General features: G+C 42.9%; 1 protein-coding gene across 1 annotated transcript in view; it reads right to left on the bottom strand.

The window, feature by feature from the left end:
- Window positions 1-17,123, bottom strand: part of TENM4 (teneurin transmembrane protein 4) — a 1,230,300-nt gene that overhangs the window by 58,020 nt on the left and 1,155,157 nt on the right. The window contains 2 exon segments of the mRNA XM_075592607.1: window positions 881-1,142; window positions 7,111-7,230. Coding sequence (XP_075448722.1) covers window positions 881-1,142; window positions 7,111-7,230 — 382 coding nt within the window.

Here is a 17,123-nt window from a genome sequence, read left to right as displayed (position 1 = left end):
AGGGTTTGCCCCTTAAAATAATATGTTGGTATTGCTTTTCATATCACGGTTTGATTGGGAAGCCTCCCCAAGTTTGGGAAATATTTGAAACACAGGGAGCCTAATAACCAAAGTCTCCCGGCTGCAAAACTGGAGTGAATCCAGAGCACAAAACATCCCCATTTTATTACAGAAAATAATCCAATTGGTAGCAGTTGGGGCTTTTTTCTGGGTTAAAATTGGTACAATTCCCTGGTTTTGCCCCGGGTTTGCAGCCAGAAGAGTTTGACCATCATGGTTCTGCCACGATTGGCTTTAAAGAAGTTAACAGATAAAGGGGTGTTTGCCTTGTGTCACTGTCAAGCCACAGGTGGCCATTTTGTTTTATCAGAAAGACCTGGTGTAGGTCTAGTAGTTAAGACCAGGCTGCTGGGAGAGCCTACATAAAAATACCAAGGGACGATGCATGCTCTGCTGTGTTGAATTAGAGATGTTAGATCCGCTTTTAGCTACATATGCTACCCCCCGATTTGGAAGAAAGATCCGAGACGTGTCCCTGCCCCCTCATTCCCCTGTATGTTCCCATTGCCAACGGACGTAAATAAATGAATAAATCCGCTTCTCCTTCATTCTGTTGGAGGCTGCCAGGCGAGTTTAACCGATCTTCAAACAGCAGCTCTCAGAGGGAAGGATGGGGCTTCAGGGAGGTTTTGTTATGAGGGGGTCTGAACTACTGTCTTATCTGGGGGCAGGGCCAGCAATGCAAATGGAGTGTGTTAAATCTCCTGACCGCTCAAACTTAAAGGTTGACGTGTATCCATATGCTATATCTGCTTTGAGCTAGGTATGTCAAACGAATGCAATGTGATGCAAAGCAATAACAAGACGTGCATTTTTATACCTGGATTTCAGGAACTATGGGGCCTTTCTCTGGGCAGGAGCAGGCGAATGCAGTGAGTGGTGCCGGGGAGAGCACCGGGTTAGGACGGGCAAAGCTGCTCAGGTCACAGCTGGGAATCTCATTCTCCTCGTGCCGCATTGTTATGGTTTCCATGACGAAGAAGCGGTTCCATGGCAACCAGAGGGTGTGCTCTTGGGTAATAAATGGAGACCGCTCAAAGCGAAGAGTAATGGAAATGCCACCATTTGTAACCAGATCAAAGCTGTTTCAGTGAGAGAAAAAGAAAAGCACATTAATATATATATATATATATATATATATATAGCTCTCTATATATATACACACACACACACACACACACACACACACACACACACACACACACTAGTCTATATATCCCACACTGTAGTAAACAAAATAGCTGTTTTCTTTGCAACTGAATTACATCAAATAACAATAGCAATTGTAATTGAATGACATAAGTGTTACTTTCTATGGTACATATTTTTTTTACCTGAAAAGCATAGATTTTTCCTGTACACCCAATACTTCCTGGCCCCGAAGCTGGGAGGCCAATTATACCATGAAACCAATAATCTACAGTGTGGCTGACCTATATAATAGCTACATACACGGATTTCAATATGTAATCAGCTAGTTAAAATGTAGCCTTCTCCCATTAACGATGTAAACACCATTTCTTAATTATCAAGTATAAAAGGCCCGGCACATTGTTGCACTGAGATCCCTACGAGCCCTGGAGTAAATGTATTCACGGTGTAATAACTTATTTATGTTGATTGCTCCCAGATGTTTCTTTATTCCTCTTCTTTGCCCCATAAATCTCGTGTCATGACAGTTTTACATGCCTTTTCCGGTATGCGCTTCCATTAACGGTGCTAGTTTCCAATTGTATGCTAATAAAAAGCTATTTACTAGGTCTGCTTTGCTTTCCGAGCATATCTGCTAGAGTCTAGATGTAGTGGCATCTGGCCGCGTACCATCATGGTCCAGTGTCCCAGGCAGCTGATGTGCGGAGGAATTAGCATTCCCTCATTACCGTCATCTTTCCAGCAGTCTGCTGACTGGGGATATTTTTTATATTTTCTTGCAACAAAAAGAAGGGCCCGTCTTAACCCTCTCCATGGCAGTAGTGCCAGCGAAGCTTTGCACTGTGGTTTCAGCCAGTTGTGGCGCCCATAGTGTTAAAGGGGGGAGAAGGGTGGGAGTCAGATAGAGTTTCTCAAACTGGGGTCCCATAAGATTTTAGTGGTGTTCCCTACACCCTTCAATATGTACGCTTACTACCAGTATGTGAATGCTGATGGATGATTTGTAGCATACTGATGAACAGAGCTAAGTGTTAGTATGGTGGCCACCAAACTCTTATTATTATTATTATTACCAGTACGATCCACAAAATAAAGAAAGTTTGAGAAACCGTGGATATGTCCTTCAATCTGATATTCCCTTGCTACCTTACTGACACATGGTTTGAATGTCTGTCTTCTCTAGAATTCCTATTTATTGTCTTTAACTCTAAACACTGTGAATGTTGTCTGTTCCAAGGACGCTTTATATGGTACACACAGGCTGAGAACCAGAGTAGCAAGCAGTCTGTGAGTGAAGCCTAAGGAACTAAGCTGTTCTCCTAAACAGTAGTGTGTTCCCCCTGTGCGGTGACTCATTTCCCTGACAAAGCTGGCCGTGTCTAGTGAAATGCGTAGGAGAGGAAATCCCTGGTAGCTGGCACCTGTGCTAATCAGGCCCCAGCCTCATGTCATCATGCTCCGTGATGATCAAGCAACATTGCAGGAGACCCCCACCCAACCACCATAAGAAGGGAGGACAATTAGGGCAACATCGGAGCTCCAATTGGAAGCCACAGAAGGGAAGGCTAAAGACTTAAGAGCCAGCTACAGCAGGGGCGCGCAAACTTTTTTGCTGCGCCCCCCGTGCCCCCCACCCCTCCTTACCTCGCACGGCGTCGTGACCCGCAGCGTCATTTGATGTCACGTTACTATGACAACCGTGACCGCCGCGTTGCCATGATAACGCGTCCTGGAGGTGGCTGAACCTCGGTAAGTAGAGGTTGCAGAGGCCTCGCGCGGTCCCTGCCATTTAATTTAAATGCCTAGGGGAGAGCGTGGGACCTCTGCAACTGCCCGTGCCCCCCCCAAAAAATTTGCCCCCCAGGCCCCCCAGTTTGCGCACTGCTGGGCTACAGAGTGTGCTATTTATACTTTCATTGGTAGTACACATTGTGAGTGCATTTGACTTATTTTAACCTTTTCTATTAAACTACTTGATATACTTCACCATTAGAGGCATTTCTCTGCGCTTTCCTCCAGGCTCTTTCACACATATATTTTAGAAAGTTCATTGCTCAACTACGCATTTTGCTTTTTGCTTATTGTTTGTTACGTTCAGAAAAGTCTTCTTAGCAAAACATTGTATCTTATTTACAGAATATAATATTATTCCTATTAGGATTCCTATTCTCAGGTGACTACTTTAACTGAAGAATTGGACTCTTTAGTGGAAATAAGTACCTGTAACCAAAATAAATAAATAAATACATTCAGCAACAGGGACTCTGACCTGTGAAATGTCACTGATCTCACCTATTTGGAGTCAGCCTGTCTCATTTTTACCACCAGCCGTGTCTTATGGAGTGAAAGGTCTCTCGCTGACTAAAATACAGATGCAGCAACGAGTATCCGAACACTTGCCTTTGAAAATCTGGGGCAATCTCCCATTAATGCTGCAACATTTCTGTGACATTTCTGCAGACAGACTAATGGCCCATCAGATTAACACAGCGAGGGTCCCTGGCAGTCTCATTCAGTTTGAATGGGACTACAAGGGACCCCCGTTGTGTTAATCCGATGGGCCATTAGTCTGTCTGCAGAAATGGCACAGAAATGTTGCAGCATTACTGGGAAATTGCCCCAGATTTTCCCAGGCAAGTGTTCGGATACTAGTGGCTGCATCAGTAAGTACCTTTCCATTAAAATGCAATTTTTGGTCCTAAATACCCAAATATCAATGATTTACACACGTGGAGGTTGATATCTCTTGGAATTACTTCATTAAGCATTTCACCTTCAAATCAAGTGCCACCATCTACAGGACCATACCAATCAATGATGTGCAAATCATTGTTATCTACAATGCTCAGATAATGGTCACTCTGCTTGCTGACCACCCTCCGTGCAAACACACTTTTACACAGCTCAGACCATCACGTGTTCGTTTCCAGCACGACCCCACATTGCTGTGAATAGATGAAGACTAGAAAATCCATAAGGGCTTCAATAATCACGCATGGAGCATGTGTGTTTTAACAGAAAGACCATTTCATTTTCACTCTTGTCAGCTTGCCTGTCCAGATGAAAGAAACAAATCCTGGGAATTAGTGAAGTATCATATTGCAATGGTTTGAAAATCAACAAGGACTGCATCAGGTATTCCAATGTTAAGTGTTAATAGCCATTAATAATGAGCAGCTTAGCAAGCCTGCATTACATTACTCGGTGGCATAGATTATTTGGTTTTGAGGGAAAGTTAAATCGGAACCATGTACAGGGAAATACTGCACTTCTTCCAGTCCTCTGGGATGTTGTTGTAGTTGTCATTTTTTAGATCTCACCTGCAAACACATGTATTCCTAAACCAGCAACGAGGCGCGCGTGCGCATCTGTGACATCACAATAGCGGGGTCGCAGAGCGACATGTGCACAAGCACACGCTACTGCGCGCGCGGCTGCAGGCTGAAATCTGTTTTTTGATTGGACGCGGCAGTCGCAACCAGAAAACAAATTTTGAAAACGCTTCAACTGTCACCCGCATCGCAGTAACAAGCGGAGAGACAGTCGCATTTGGTATACGCAGTTTTCCCGTAGGTATCAAAGTTGTTTTTGCGCCGTGCGGTGTCGCTACGGGCGACACCACGGGCGTTTTTGTGTATAATCGCAGCCCACCGTCCTGGATAAAAGCTATCTCAACATCTGGGCTTTAAAGGGACAATCCCTCGTAGGACCAAAGTGAACTAATTCCCGTGACATGTTTAAGGGGTCACACGTTGGTGATTAATACCATTTTTTTAAATCCAAATCAGACACCTATAACTATTTTAAATATTTATATGGGAGGGAATGGATTTCCTCTGTCTGCTCCCTTTTGTTTCATGTCACTGTGTGTCCAGGGAGTTCCTCCTGCCCATCTTCACTTAATTTTATTGGTTCTCTGATAAGCACGGGGTGAGAAAAGGGGAAAGAAAACACTTGATTGACAAACACTTCCCCATTCAGAGGTCCATAAGAAATTCAACTTGTAAATCATTTCTCCCCTCCCACCCCCCAAAAAAACAAAAAATGAAAGCAGACAAGCATTTGCTATTAGTATTGCTAGATTTGTTTAGGAAGCCAATTAGACTGAAGTATGTTTTCTAGCCGAATATGTGGAATTCCCCTTTTAAGTACCTTGGAACCCCTTTAAAACTGAGTAACACTAATGCTAGCCACACCTATTACCAACAACCAACAAACTGTCCCATAACTATTGCACTTACACGTAATCTCTTCAGCCTCACTCACTCACCAGTGCATGTACTTGTATCGATCTTATACATCACACTAACCAGTGCATCTAATCTTATTTTTGCTCTGTCTTCACAGGCCCAGACAATACCACACTATATTACAGCAAATGGAAAAATCACTTGTGAGCACATTCACATGTCTCAGACAGGTCTGCCACCCTGCTTTTCAGCGTTATCTCCTAGCATACAGTGCTTCCACTGCAGCAAAGGCTTCTGGGACTTATGCCTGGGCTGCCAATATAGTTTACATTCCCTTATATTATTAAAGTTCGGTTCCATGTTGTAAAGATCTGAGTACTAATTAAGAACAAAGGAACTGAGCCTACACGCTTATCCCAATGCATTCCTTGTGAATAGAGTGGCTAAGTAGTAAAGGTGTTGTGGATTGAAGTGAGAGGACCCCAAAAATTAAACTGTTAACGCCCGAGGTCAGGCATTTATTGCTTTCTTGGCGAGATGGTGAGCGCATGGATAGGAGAAAGAAAAAGAAAAAAAAGATAATAAGATATTGAACAATGCACAACTTGGTAATAACACTTCAATGGTTAGAACACAAGGGAGGGAATAAAAAATCAATAAATGGCTGAGCCCAATTCTTACTCACACGGACAAGTGTGAGTCAATCTTGTCAATGGTATCTTTCGTGGAATTCCACTGCAGGGGATACTTCATGAGATGCTGCCCAAGACTGAGGTGGATATTCTTTTTGACGAGCAGTTCCCTCCCTCTGGTGCCTCCAAACAGGGACGAAAAGCGCTCGGTGGGTATAGGATACTTTATTGTAAAGACAAGGTAAGTAAGCAGAACTTACATACACAATAAAATACTTCCGGCAACCGTCTCCGTTGTCTCTGCTCATGCAGGAACTCCCTTGCTGCTGCGTCCGGTCGCAGGGGCTGCAATGGAGTTTCTCCTCGGGAGGTACGGTGGCCTACTGTGGTCACGAACAAATCACAATGCCGACACAGGACTACGCGTTTCGCGAGTGAGTCTCACTTCGTCAGGACCTGAATATCCACATCAGAATATCCACATCAGTCTTGGGCAGCATCTCATGAAGTATCCCCTGCAGTGGAATTCCACGAAAGATACCATTGACAAGATTGACTCACACTTGTCCGTGTGAGTAAGAATTGGGCTCAGCCATTTATTTGATTTTATATTCCCTCCCTTGTGTTCTAATCATTGAAGTGTTATTACCAAGTTGTGCATTGTTCAATATCTTATTATCTTTTTTTTCTTTTATTTCTTTCTCCTATCCATGTGCTCACCATTTCGCCAAGAAAACTATATATGTGGGGATCAAGGAAGGATCCCTTAAGGGTTGAGCTGCAGTTTTAAAGGGCCACTTTGTTGATTTTGTTGGTTTTTAGGCCCCTATTTGAAATTACATTAGTGTGATAGGGGAGAGCCGTAGTTTCTTTTCTTTACAGGCATTTATTGCGCCTGTAAATTCTGTTATGCTGCCTACACTAGACGTGCTACAAAATAATTATTATAAATACAGTTCAGCATCACTTACAGTAAGAAATACATGGCTTTATCGTCCCCTACACCGTGCTATCAAGCCCAGCTATATCACAACGGATGTCTACTAAGACCTTACAGTCCCAATGTATCTTCTTACCTCCCATCTTGTCTGCTGATGGTGTAGCCCAAGACTGGTGCACCGATAAAACTGATGTTCACTCCCACTAGTGGTGTCCCATCTGACGTCATAACCTGGCCACGTATGACACAAGCATGCCTGGAAACAGAGAAACATCTTATCAAGTCACGTTGCCTCTATGCACTTTAGATAAAAACATTGGATTGCAAGTTCTTTGGGACACGGATTTATTGTACATGCACAATTCTATCTACAGTGCTGTGTACACTGGTAGTCAGAAAACATGATGTAAACAAAAAGGTATTTTATGAAACCACGTACACAAACAAGTTATGGTCAGTAATCACGTGACAAAAACCACGCACTGCTCAGAATCCCTCGCTGTAGTGAGCGCACTGCTAGCTGTGTGATTATGAGGTAAGGCAGGTTAGGGAACATCATATAAAACTCTAAACGCAGCTCATACCTTGTCGCTGAAGCTGACAAATCGAGATAATTCAAAGCCCTATTTTTAGGACGGTGCTGTAGGTTTATATTGAGGTATACACAAAAAGAAAAAGATTAGGGGACCTGTCTGTGAATCTGTTTATATGGGCTGTTTATTACATAGTTACATAGTAGATGAGGTTGAAAAAAGAAATACATCCATCAAGTTAAACCTATGTTAAATTTAGACCACAGATACTTATATTATATATCCTATATTTGTACTTACAGTATTTTGATCCAGAGGAAGGCAAACCAAAAAAACCCAGTGAAACATCATCCAATGTCTCATAAGGGGGGAAATAAATTCCTTCCTGACTAAAAATAAAGGCAATCAGATTTCTCCCTGGATCAACATCCTCATCATTACAGTCTCTTTAAACGGAGAGTAATGGATTTCTTAAGGTTGCCAATGTGAGCATATTTCCTTCAACAATTTTGCTGAGGGAGATTTCAAACCTTCAAATTTGAGCACAATATAAGAAAATATTTTCACTGGTGTGTCAGATTTCACAGAAAACCATAATATTGACCTTAACTTGCACTGAAATGTACAATTTTTTTTCAAGCCACCTTTCTATTTTTTTCATATCTGTTAGTTCTTATCAATCGTAGCTATATTTTCCCATTAAACAAAAATCAATCTCTTTTCCTAACTCTCTTCTGTGCCAGAGGGATCGGCATGTCAAAGTTACATTATATACACAAGCACAGGCTATTGTGTTGAACTTTCTGCAGTTCTGGTGGGATCTGTCATACATATAGCTTATAACAGCGTTTTTCAACTTGGGTTCATATGACCCTTGGTCATTTTAAAATGGTATCAAATAGAAAAGAAGAATTTACAATGCATCTAATCTCAGATGCGCTATTAGAGAGGGCTGGGGTTCCTTACAATGCATCTGATCTCAGAAGTGTTATTAGAGAGAGTTGGGGTTCCTTACAAGGCATCTCATATCAGACGCGCTATTAGAGAAGGTTGGGCTTTCTTACAATGCATCTGATCTCAGACACGGTATTGGAGAGGGTTGGGGTTCTGAAGAATTTCCCAATATAATTATAGGGTTCCTCAACCAAAAAAAGATTAACAACCACTGGCTTATAATGTCATGCAGACTGATGATGACCGCACAACCAACAAAGTATCTTATGCTGCATACAAACGTATATATTTGTAATACAACAAAAACATACTACAGTATGTATAAATCCGGCAAGCTGCCAATTAAAGATACATGTCAAAGGTAACTTCTTTGGATGTTCATGGATACATTTGGGAAATAAGAGGAAACCGAGAACTCTGCTCAAATTGTATCGAGCAGGAGCTCTGCTGAACATCTGTTCACAAGTCTACAATCCCCAGACCTTTGCTGGCATTAAGTGCATGTGCTATTGTGTGTGGTGTGTGCAATATGCTGCAAGTATAGGGTTTCTGCATCAGCTTCCCTTCTCCTGTTGCATTTTCTGTACTTTAGAGGTTGTGATACTTTCTAAGGCTTGGTCACCGCTGACTACTGAAGCGCTCGCTATGGCTGGCGCTGCGGGGACAAGAGCCACCTCTCAATGGGGCCGGGGCCGCTGCGAGGGTGGGGCCGCCGTGCTGCGCGGCGAGTTTTTTTTCCAGACCCGAAAATTGAGATGGACACGAGCGATGGAGCACTAGGCCACGCCCCCGGCGGTCCAGCCAATGAGGGCGCACCTGCCGGGTGACGTTATGGCCACGCCCTCATCACGCCACCCGTCTTTCCCCCTGCAGCTCACTGCAGACCGGGGAACACAGGGGAGAACCGAGACATTTGGCCCAGCAGTCTAGCCGATGACCACAGAAGTCATGGCCCCCTTCCTCCTCCGGGTTCCTTAACAGCAACATGCCGGCTGGATCGGGAGCTGTGAGCGATGAGACTGAGGGGGGGGGGGGGGGGGGCTCAGAGAGCAGGCAGCAGTGGCTGGGGGTGGAACTGCTCTCCGTGACATCAGGAGGAGATACCATGTGCTGCTGTGGGAAGGTATGTGTGTACAGGTAGTCCTCGCTTTCCGACGTTCTGTTTTCCGTCAGATGCGGTTTCCGACGGCGCATAATGCAGTAAAAAAACCTCATTATCTGCCGCTGTTTTCGCACATCCGACGAAAACGGCTGCTGGTTAACATGGGTTCCGCTTTCCGACTATCCTGCATCCGATGCGGGTTTGCGGGACGCATTGTGTCGGAAAAGCGAGGGAGTAGGTGTAAGAGGGGGGGAGAGAAATACATGAGGAGAGAGGAGTGAATGCAGCAGAGTGAGGAGTAAAATCAGGGGGGGGGGACCGCAGGGCCGGCAACACGCTGGGGGGGGGGGGAGGGGGCAGGGCAGGGCAGTCATGGAAACTCCTGAATCTCTGGAATATGTTCACTACTAATGGGGCCCTGAAAAAATATTTGCCCGGAGGCCCCGCACGTCTGGCTACGCCACTGACTCAGAGATTTCTTAACAAAGGGTCTTCCATTTATTAGAGAGCAGCGATCATCAGGTGATGAAAGATCCGGATGGGACCTGAAACGCTGAATTGTTCACTGCTCTGTAATAACTGGAAGAGACTGCACTATGAAATCTGGGAGCAGAGTCCTACTTGGTATAAACATTTGAAAAACTCTGTTGCGATGTTTTATTCAGCTCATATGAAAGTCTCAAGTAGAATATTTAACCGTGTGGGAGTGTATGAGTTGATAAATATTCTACGCCACTGCCCTGGTCTGAACCAGAACCTCGTGTGAAAGAGGCCTGCAATGCTAATATGTCCCATAGCAAAATACCAACAGGTAAACCAACACACTTTTGCTTGAATTCGTTTATTTTACTTTGTATATCTACAGCTTGCAGCAACTACAAATGGACACAAGCTTTCTCCCTCCCTCCCCCCCACATCTGGTTCTTTGTTTCCCCCCTGCGAGGTATCATGATTTGTGACAGCATTTTATTTATTAACAAAACGTAGAATAAATCAGAATATCATCAGGGACGGGTTCAATGGTAAAATCTACCTTGCCTGTCCCTGGGGAAGTTTCGAGCGTTGCATTATTTACGCTCTCTCTCTCTGTAAAGGAAACTGGATCCCCGGCTGAGCATATGTCTCAGATCACACTGATAAAAGGAGGCTCAGATGATAAGACATGAATACAAACTCAGCTAAGAGAGTAATAACTGAACTTCAAACCAATGCACAGCTTCAGAGTCTTTGCTGGATAAGTCCCAATAGAGAGGGAAACAAAGAATGCCTTTTCATGTAGAAAACGCCCCCTACACCATTTTGTTAGCCCACTTGTTCAGGAGTGAATTAATGCACTTGGCAAAAAAATAAAAATAAATGATGCCTTAATTGTAATACTCACAGGTTAAGGTGTAAGGAAAACTATCTCTATAAATAACTCCCTCATTAATTGGCTTCGACGGACTGCACCCACTTCTTTAAAATGAAGAAAGGTTTGTTATATGCGGAGCTGCGTGGTTCTGGTGGTAAGACGTGTAATATAGCGCGCGCGTCAATTAGAATTGGCTGTGTCCAGGCCTGGCGTTCTATACTTCAGCCGCGCGGCAGTGGGAGGTGGCGTGGCAGATCACAGCAAATACATGAGGGCTTGATTCAAAAGAGCAGTTGAATGATCTTGTTTCAGTAGGAATATGTAAGACACTTATATGAAATTTCACTATGATCAGGATGTATTTTTCAGGCGTCATTACTAGTCTATTTCCAATATATACATCTTCCATCTCATTTGCTTTGTTTTTAAACGTTGCGCTTTTGTAGTTTTTTAACTTTTATTTTGAATATTTGTTCATCATATGTTTTTAATGTCACTAAATTTGTGTTTTGTTTTTTCCTGAGTGTCTCCATTGTGTTATATACTCCTTAGCTTTGCCCAGACAGTATACACTTTTTTATTACATGTGTTATTGGGTTATATACTATCTAATAAACAGGCTATACCAAATAAGCATGCGATATACACAGAGCGTGTGACGTCATTAGTAGAGGCGGGAGCAAGAGTCCGTGGCTCCAATGCTAGTCTCATTACTTAATTATTCACCCATGCCTTGCGCGATTGGCTGACAGGGCATCCAATGGGATGGGGGCCTCACCAAATCATGCGATAGTAATAGAGCGTGTGACGTCACAGTTGGGGGCGGGAGTTATACTACATAATGGAGAACTCAGTAGACGCGCAGTTACTCTTTGATAAAGGGACAACTGTCCTGAAACGCGTCAGACTGTTTGCTGTATACTTCTGATGACCACCCAATAAATCGATTTTTAACTGGAACTGGTGTGCAGCCCCCAATTTCTACAAACAGCAGTGCTCCGCCGTCGGACCCTACGGGACCACCTTCAATTTACATGAAAATTATATTTGCGCGCTGCTGCCGTGCCACGTGGCGCTGCCAAGCCAATCACAGCGCCTCTATCGCTGTGACGTCTATAGCCACACACCCTAGTGGCGCACGCCACCGCTTACAACATATAAACAAAACGCGCGTGCCACATGCATGCGCAACGCCAAGCACGCACCGGCGCCTACTATATAACAAGACTAAGACTGATGAGGGTTAATGGTGCATTCACCAAGTCAGTGAAACCTCTCTCAATTGAAGTGCGTCTCACTCATTACAAGGTAGTCCCACTCCTTCTCGGAATCAGTAGGAGTTTATTTAGAAAACACCATGTTAAATTGAACGGGTTACTGAATGCATTCTGGGAATAAACGGCATAGACCTGTCTCTCCTTGTCCTCGTGGGACAGCACTCATTCATTGGAGCCTGTGATCTTTGTCAGCTACTATTCACTCTTATAGACATTACTTAAACTGCCGGACACTACGTTGCAGAAGGGTTCGGCAACTGCCCCCTGGACGGTTACAATGTCCTTTTCTTGAGGCAAGAACAACTACCCACTATCATCTTCACACCTCAGAAACCTGGTTACTCCTAATTTAGTCCATCATTTCCTTCAGAAGACCTTGATATCTGGGCAATTAAGCTACAAATATAGTTGGGCCCCACAGACTCAGTCTGCCAAAAAGGTCTCCCAATATATGTGCATATGGTTACCTCCCGTAGATATGAGAAGCTTAAAGGTAACTCATTCTGTGCTGGAGAAGAACAGATTCATACATTGGTATTTGCAGTGTACTTCCGACAGTAGAGTGGTTAATTCCCCCCCACGAGCAAGGCATGTGGAACAGGGGCTACAATGGTGAAGACATCTTCATCGGTTTGTAGGTAGTGATACGTTTTAGATCAGGGCGGCTCAACTCCAGTCCTCAAGGCCCCGCAACAGGTCAGGTTCTCAGGATATCCCTGCTTCAGCACAGGTGGATCAATCAGTGATAAGCCACCTGTGCTGAAGCAGGGATATCCTGAAAACCTGACCTGCTGGGGGCGTCTTGAGGACTGGAGTTGAGTGCCTCAGTTTTAAAGAGCCGAGATGAGACTGCTGCATTTATGCAGTGTAGTTTGTCTATGACCTTTTGAGAATAAACAAAGCACTTGGTATTTATCTGGAGACATGTGAGGTCTTGAAAGCCAATTTCAAGTATGAAGAACTCTTATCCTGCTCCATGGAAAGACATTGTTGCTTTGTGCTTCTTAACTCTTAGCTTTACTTCCGCTACATTATAATAATATAATGGAAAAAACATATGAACAATGGCCCAAAAGTTACGTGATGCTCATCGTCCGGGGAAACAATATACACGGAGAAGGACAATTTTAGGTTAAATGACCAAAGCAAATAATTTGAGTTAAAATGCAAAGTAAGGTGGAAGAGGGGAAAAAAAAAACTTTAAAAACCAGACAACTCATTTCAAAGGGAAGTTAAGACAATAACATTTTACTACAACTACTGCTTAGTGAAGAAAAAACAGCCGTAAAGAACACGACAATTATGTAATGACACAAGTGGTTAAAACCAGAATGCAGTGTGCATTAGAGAGCTGAGGTACACAGCAGGTAATTAGGCTGAGAGAGAACCCCAAGCAATACGTTGGTATCCTAAAACTAGTGTCAGGGACCTAAATGCTGTCTGAGAAAACACAGGAGATTTGGGTAAGAATGCCAGAAATGTGTTTTTTTTTTTCTTTCATAAATCACTGCTTTTTATCAAGATTACTGTTCACACTTTTATTAAAAGTGTGACAGTATTATAGGGCACAGAGAGACACTGTTTTGTTATTTTTACACTCAGAGCGCCACTACTCGTTTTATTTATACACGGGCTTTATTTTCAAGGAAAATTGGATTTATTTGTGGAATCATCTCCTTTTTACAGCATATATATATTGTTGAAGTCTTTCTAAAGTAACGGGCAAAGACCTTTGCCCTAGTGGTTAATAAATGTGGATATTTTTTAAATAGGTGCAATACCGCTACAACCACTGGTTAGTTTTAATGCTCGAAGTTTCATAGAAGGGTAGGATGTATATCGGGTGCTTCGACTTGGGCCGATCACTCTGCACGGGTAGGACTCTGAAGCTCAAAACAGACCCTAAAATGTCTACTGTCACTCGTCTTCTCACTATGTGGCTTATTCTATATAGAGGGCGGCCAACTCCAGTCCTCAAGGGTCACCAGTAGGTCAGGTTTGCAGGATATCCCTGCTTCAGCACAGTTGGCACAATCATTATCACAGAGCTACTGATTGAGTCACCTGTGTTGAAGGAGGGACATTCATAAAACCTGAAGTGTTGGTGGCCCTTGAGTACTGGAGGTGGCCACCCCTGTTCTAGATCAACCGAAGCAGCCGATCGCGCCATTTACGGCTGACATTCCCCATCCCCTTTAATGCAAGTGGTTCTGATCGGCTGGTCAAGATGCTCTAAAGTTAAGGCGCAGAGGGTTGTCTAGTCCTGCACTGTACAATCATCATAAACCAAGAGTAACCACTGGAAGTGAAAATAATGAGTATGTGCCTAACAAGATATGGATGCCATTGTGAGGTTTCTCACTCCGGTGTCTCTGTAGCATCTTCTCCTCCGTTCTGCATTTTCTCACATTGTTAGATGCATATATTGAGCATTACCTTGGATTTACCATTAGTTCCTCCTCATTAAAGCTGGCTGGCCTAAAACTGAAGGTCTAAAGAACATTTGTTGATAGAGAAAGTGTTACTTGTCTGACAGCTTCCAGTTTATTACAGCCCTGTATACCTTGTCTACAGGGTCAAGAAGTATTTACAAACTTGTTTTTTTTTATTGAGAGAGGGGAAAAAAGTTCGATTGAAGTCATCAACTTTGCCAACCTGCCTTCCTGTGCAGTACACAATGTTACATTTCCCCAAAACTCAGGTAACAAGTCACTGTGGTTTCCTACAAAGTACTGCAGCAAAAAATAAAAAAACTGCATACATAAAAAAGTAGAACAAACAAAGCAGAACATTATTCATAAATACAGCCTATCAAGCCTGTACCGTATACAAGTTCCCCAGTAATGGACTTGGTACGCAAGGTGTGAAATGATACATTTTGAGCAGCATTCTCATTAGGAACTTGTGCTGGATACCTGCGCTGAAAGCTGTTATCATGAGATGCTTTCCATTTACTCTGCTTGAAAACAGATTTATTCCACCCTATTCTTTTACAGAATGCATTTACGCGGATTTCTAATGCAATCTCCGTTTTTCGAGAGACCCGTGGTTTATACCAATCCATATGAAGCACCAGATTTGATTACCCAGTCTTCAAATGCCTTCGTAGAAAACTCAATAATTAAGTTAGCGATAAAACACTATAAAGTGTGCATTAAGTCAAATGGCTGGATGCATGGGGAGTTTTTCAAGGTGATGTGTTGAACAGTTATTGCACAGACTGAAGTTTTTGAACACACACAAAAATATATGGATGTACTGTATATACACACACACACACACACACACACACACACACACACACACACACACACACACACACACACACACACACACACGTTCTTCTCCTTTAGATACTCCAAATAAAAGGATACAATGCTAAATGGGAGATTATTAAATAAACTGTTACATCCTTTAACAAATGTTATCAAAACTAACACACAATATTGGCCCTTTTTCATCATGCCGTGAAGCTGCTTTTTTCCATCTGATTGGAGCTCTGCAGCTTCCCTGACATGGAATAACACATACACAGCATATTGACTAGAGGTCATAATAGAATGGAGGGTGATGCACAGGGAACTATGCAATCGCTTTCATTCATTTGAATCACTGAATAGAAGTTGCGGCATTATTAATAAGGGGCTTGTGTGACCAGAGAAGGATGAACACTGGACTTTCACTCCAATACTTATGACTGTATTTTAAAAAGGTTTAAGTTGTTGTACTGACGGACAGAACCAGGAAGATATTTGATAAACTCTGGCTACAACCATAAGCACTGCAGAGTTTCTCTTGGTGTTTGTCTTATGGATGTACCACCTGAACCCAAGTGGAGAGTCGGCGCCCACAAGGTTATTTCTTCTCGGTTTATAGACCCTGTGCCTGGGATCTTTCTTGTATTGTTTTATTATTTATTTATCAAATATTTTACCAGGAAGTAATACTGTACATTGTGAGTTACCTCTCATTTTAAAGTATGTCCTGGGCACAGAGTTAAGATGACAAATAATACATGGTTACAAATACATAGTTACATAAGTGAACAGGGTATACATTATATACAAGACATTGCATGCACAGTTAGGCTACGCTTATAGTGCCGGCGACTGCGACGGTGACGTCAGGCTACGGTCGCTGGAAAAATCAAATTGAGATGACTTCCAGCGATCGTGACCAAACTGTCGCATCGCGCTTACTATAAGGGCATGCGACGGCGGCAATGGATTTGTTTTGACGCAATGTCGCGTCGCTGTCCCTATATGCGCAGCCTTAGAGATAATATATATTATAGGTGTATGTAACAGTTACAGACCAGATTAAAATGTGAGGCAGCTTTAGTTTTGAAAGCACTTAGACTGGTGGTGGCTGTGAGAGTCTCTGGTAGGTTGTTCCAGTTTTGGGGTGCACGGTAAGAGAAGGAGGAGCGGCCGGATACTTTGCTGAACCTTGGAACCATGAACAGTCTTTTGGAGTCAGATCTCAGATGATAAGTGCTGTGTGTGGTAGGGGTGAGGAGCTTGTTCAGATACTTATGACTACAGAAGGACAAATCTGTCACGAAGCAATGCTCAGGTGATGGAAAGCAAAATAAATAAATTCTGGGAATGCATCAATACAGCCATTCATATTTTATTAATACAATCATTAAATAGAAATATCTGTGCTAGTCCAGTTGCGATAGTGAAAATGAGTAAATAAGTACTTCAGTATTAGGTGATACCTTTTTTTATTTGGACTAACAATTGATATTATAAGACAAGCTCACAGTAAGGATACAAGGTTATTAATACAATAACAATGAATGGAATAACTTGCCTTAATATTACGTGAGATGGTGTTTTGCAGCTAAAGTTAATCTATTTAAGGCCAGGGGCACCACATATATTATATATATTTTTGACGCCAGTATTTGAACTGTTTCCATTCTCC

The sequence above is a fragment of the Ascaphus truei genome, chromosome 3, assembly GCF_040206685.1.
Source record: "Ascaphus truei isolate aAscTru1 chromosome 3, aAscTru1.hap1, whole genome shotgun sequence".
Classification (NCBI taxonomy): domain Eukaryota; kingdom Metazoa; phylum Chordata; class Amphibia; order Anura; family Ascaphidae; genus Ascaphus; species Ascaphus truei.
This window is presented reverse-complemented; position numbering and strand designations above follow the sequence as displayed.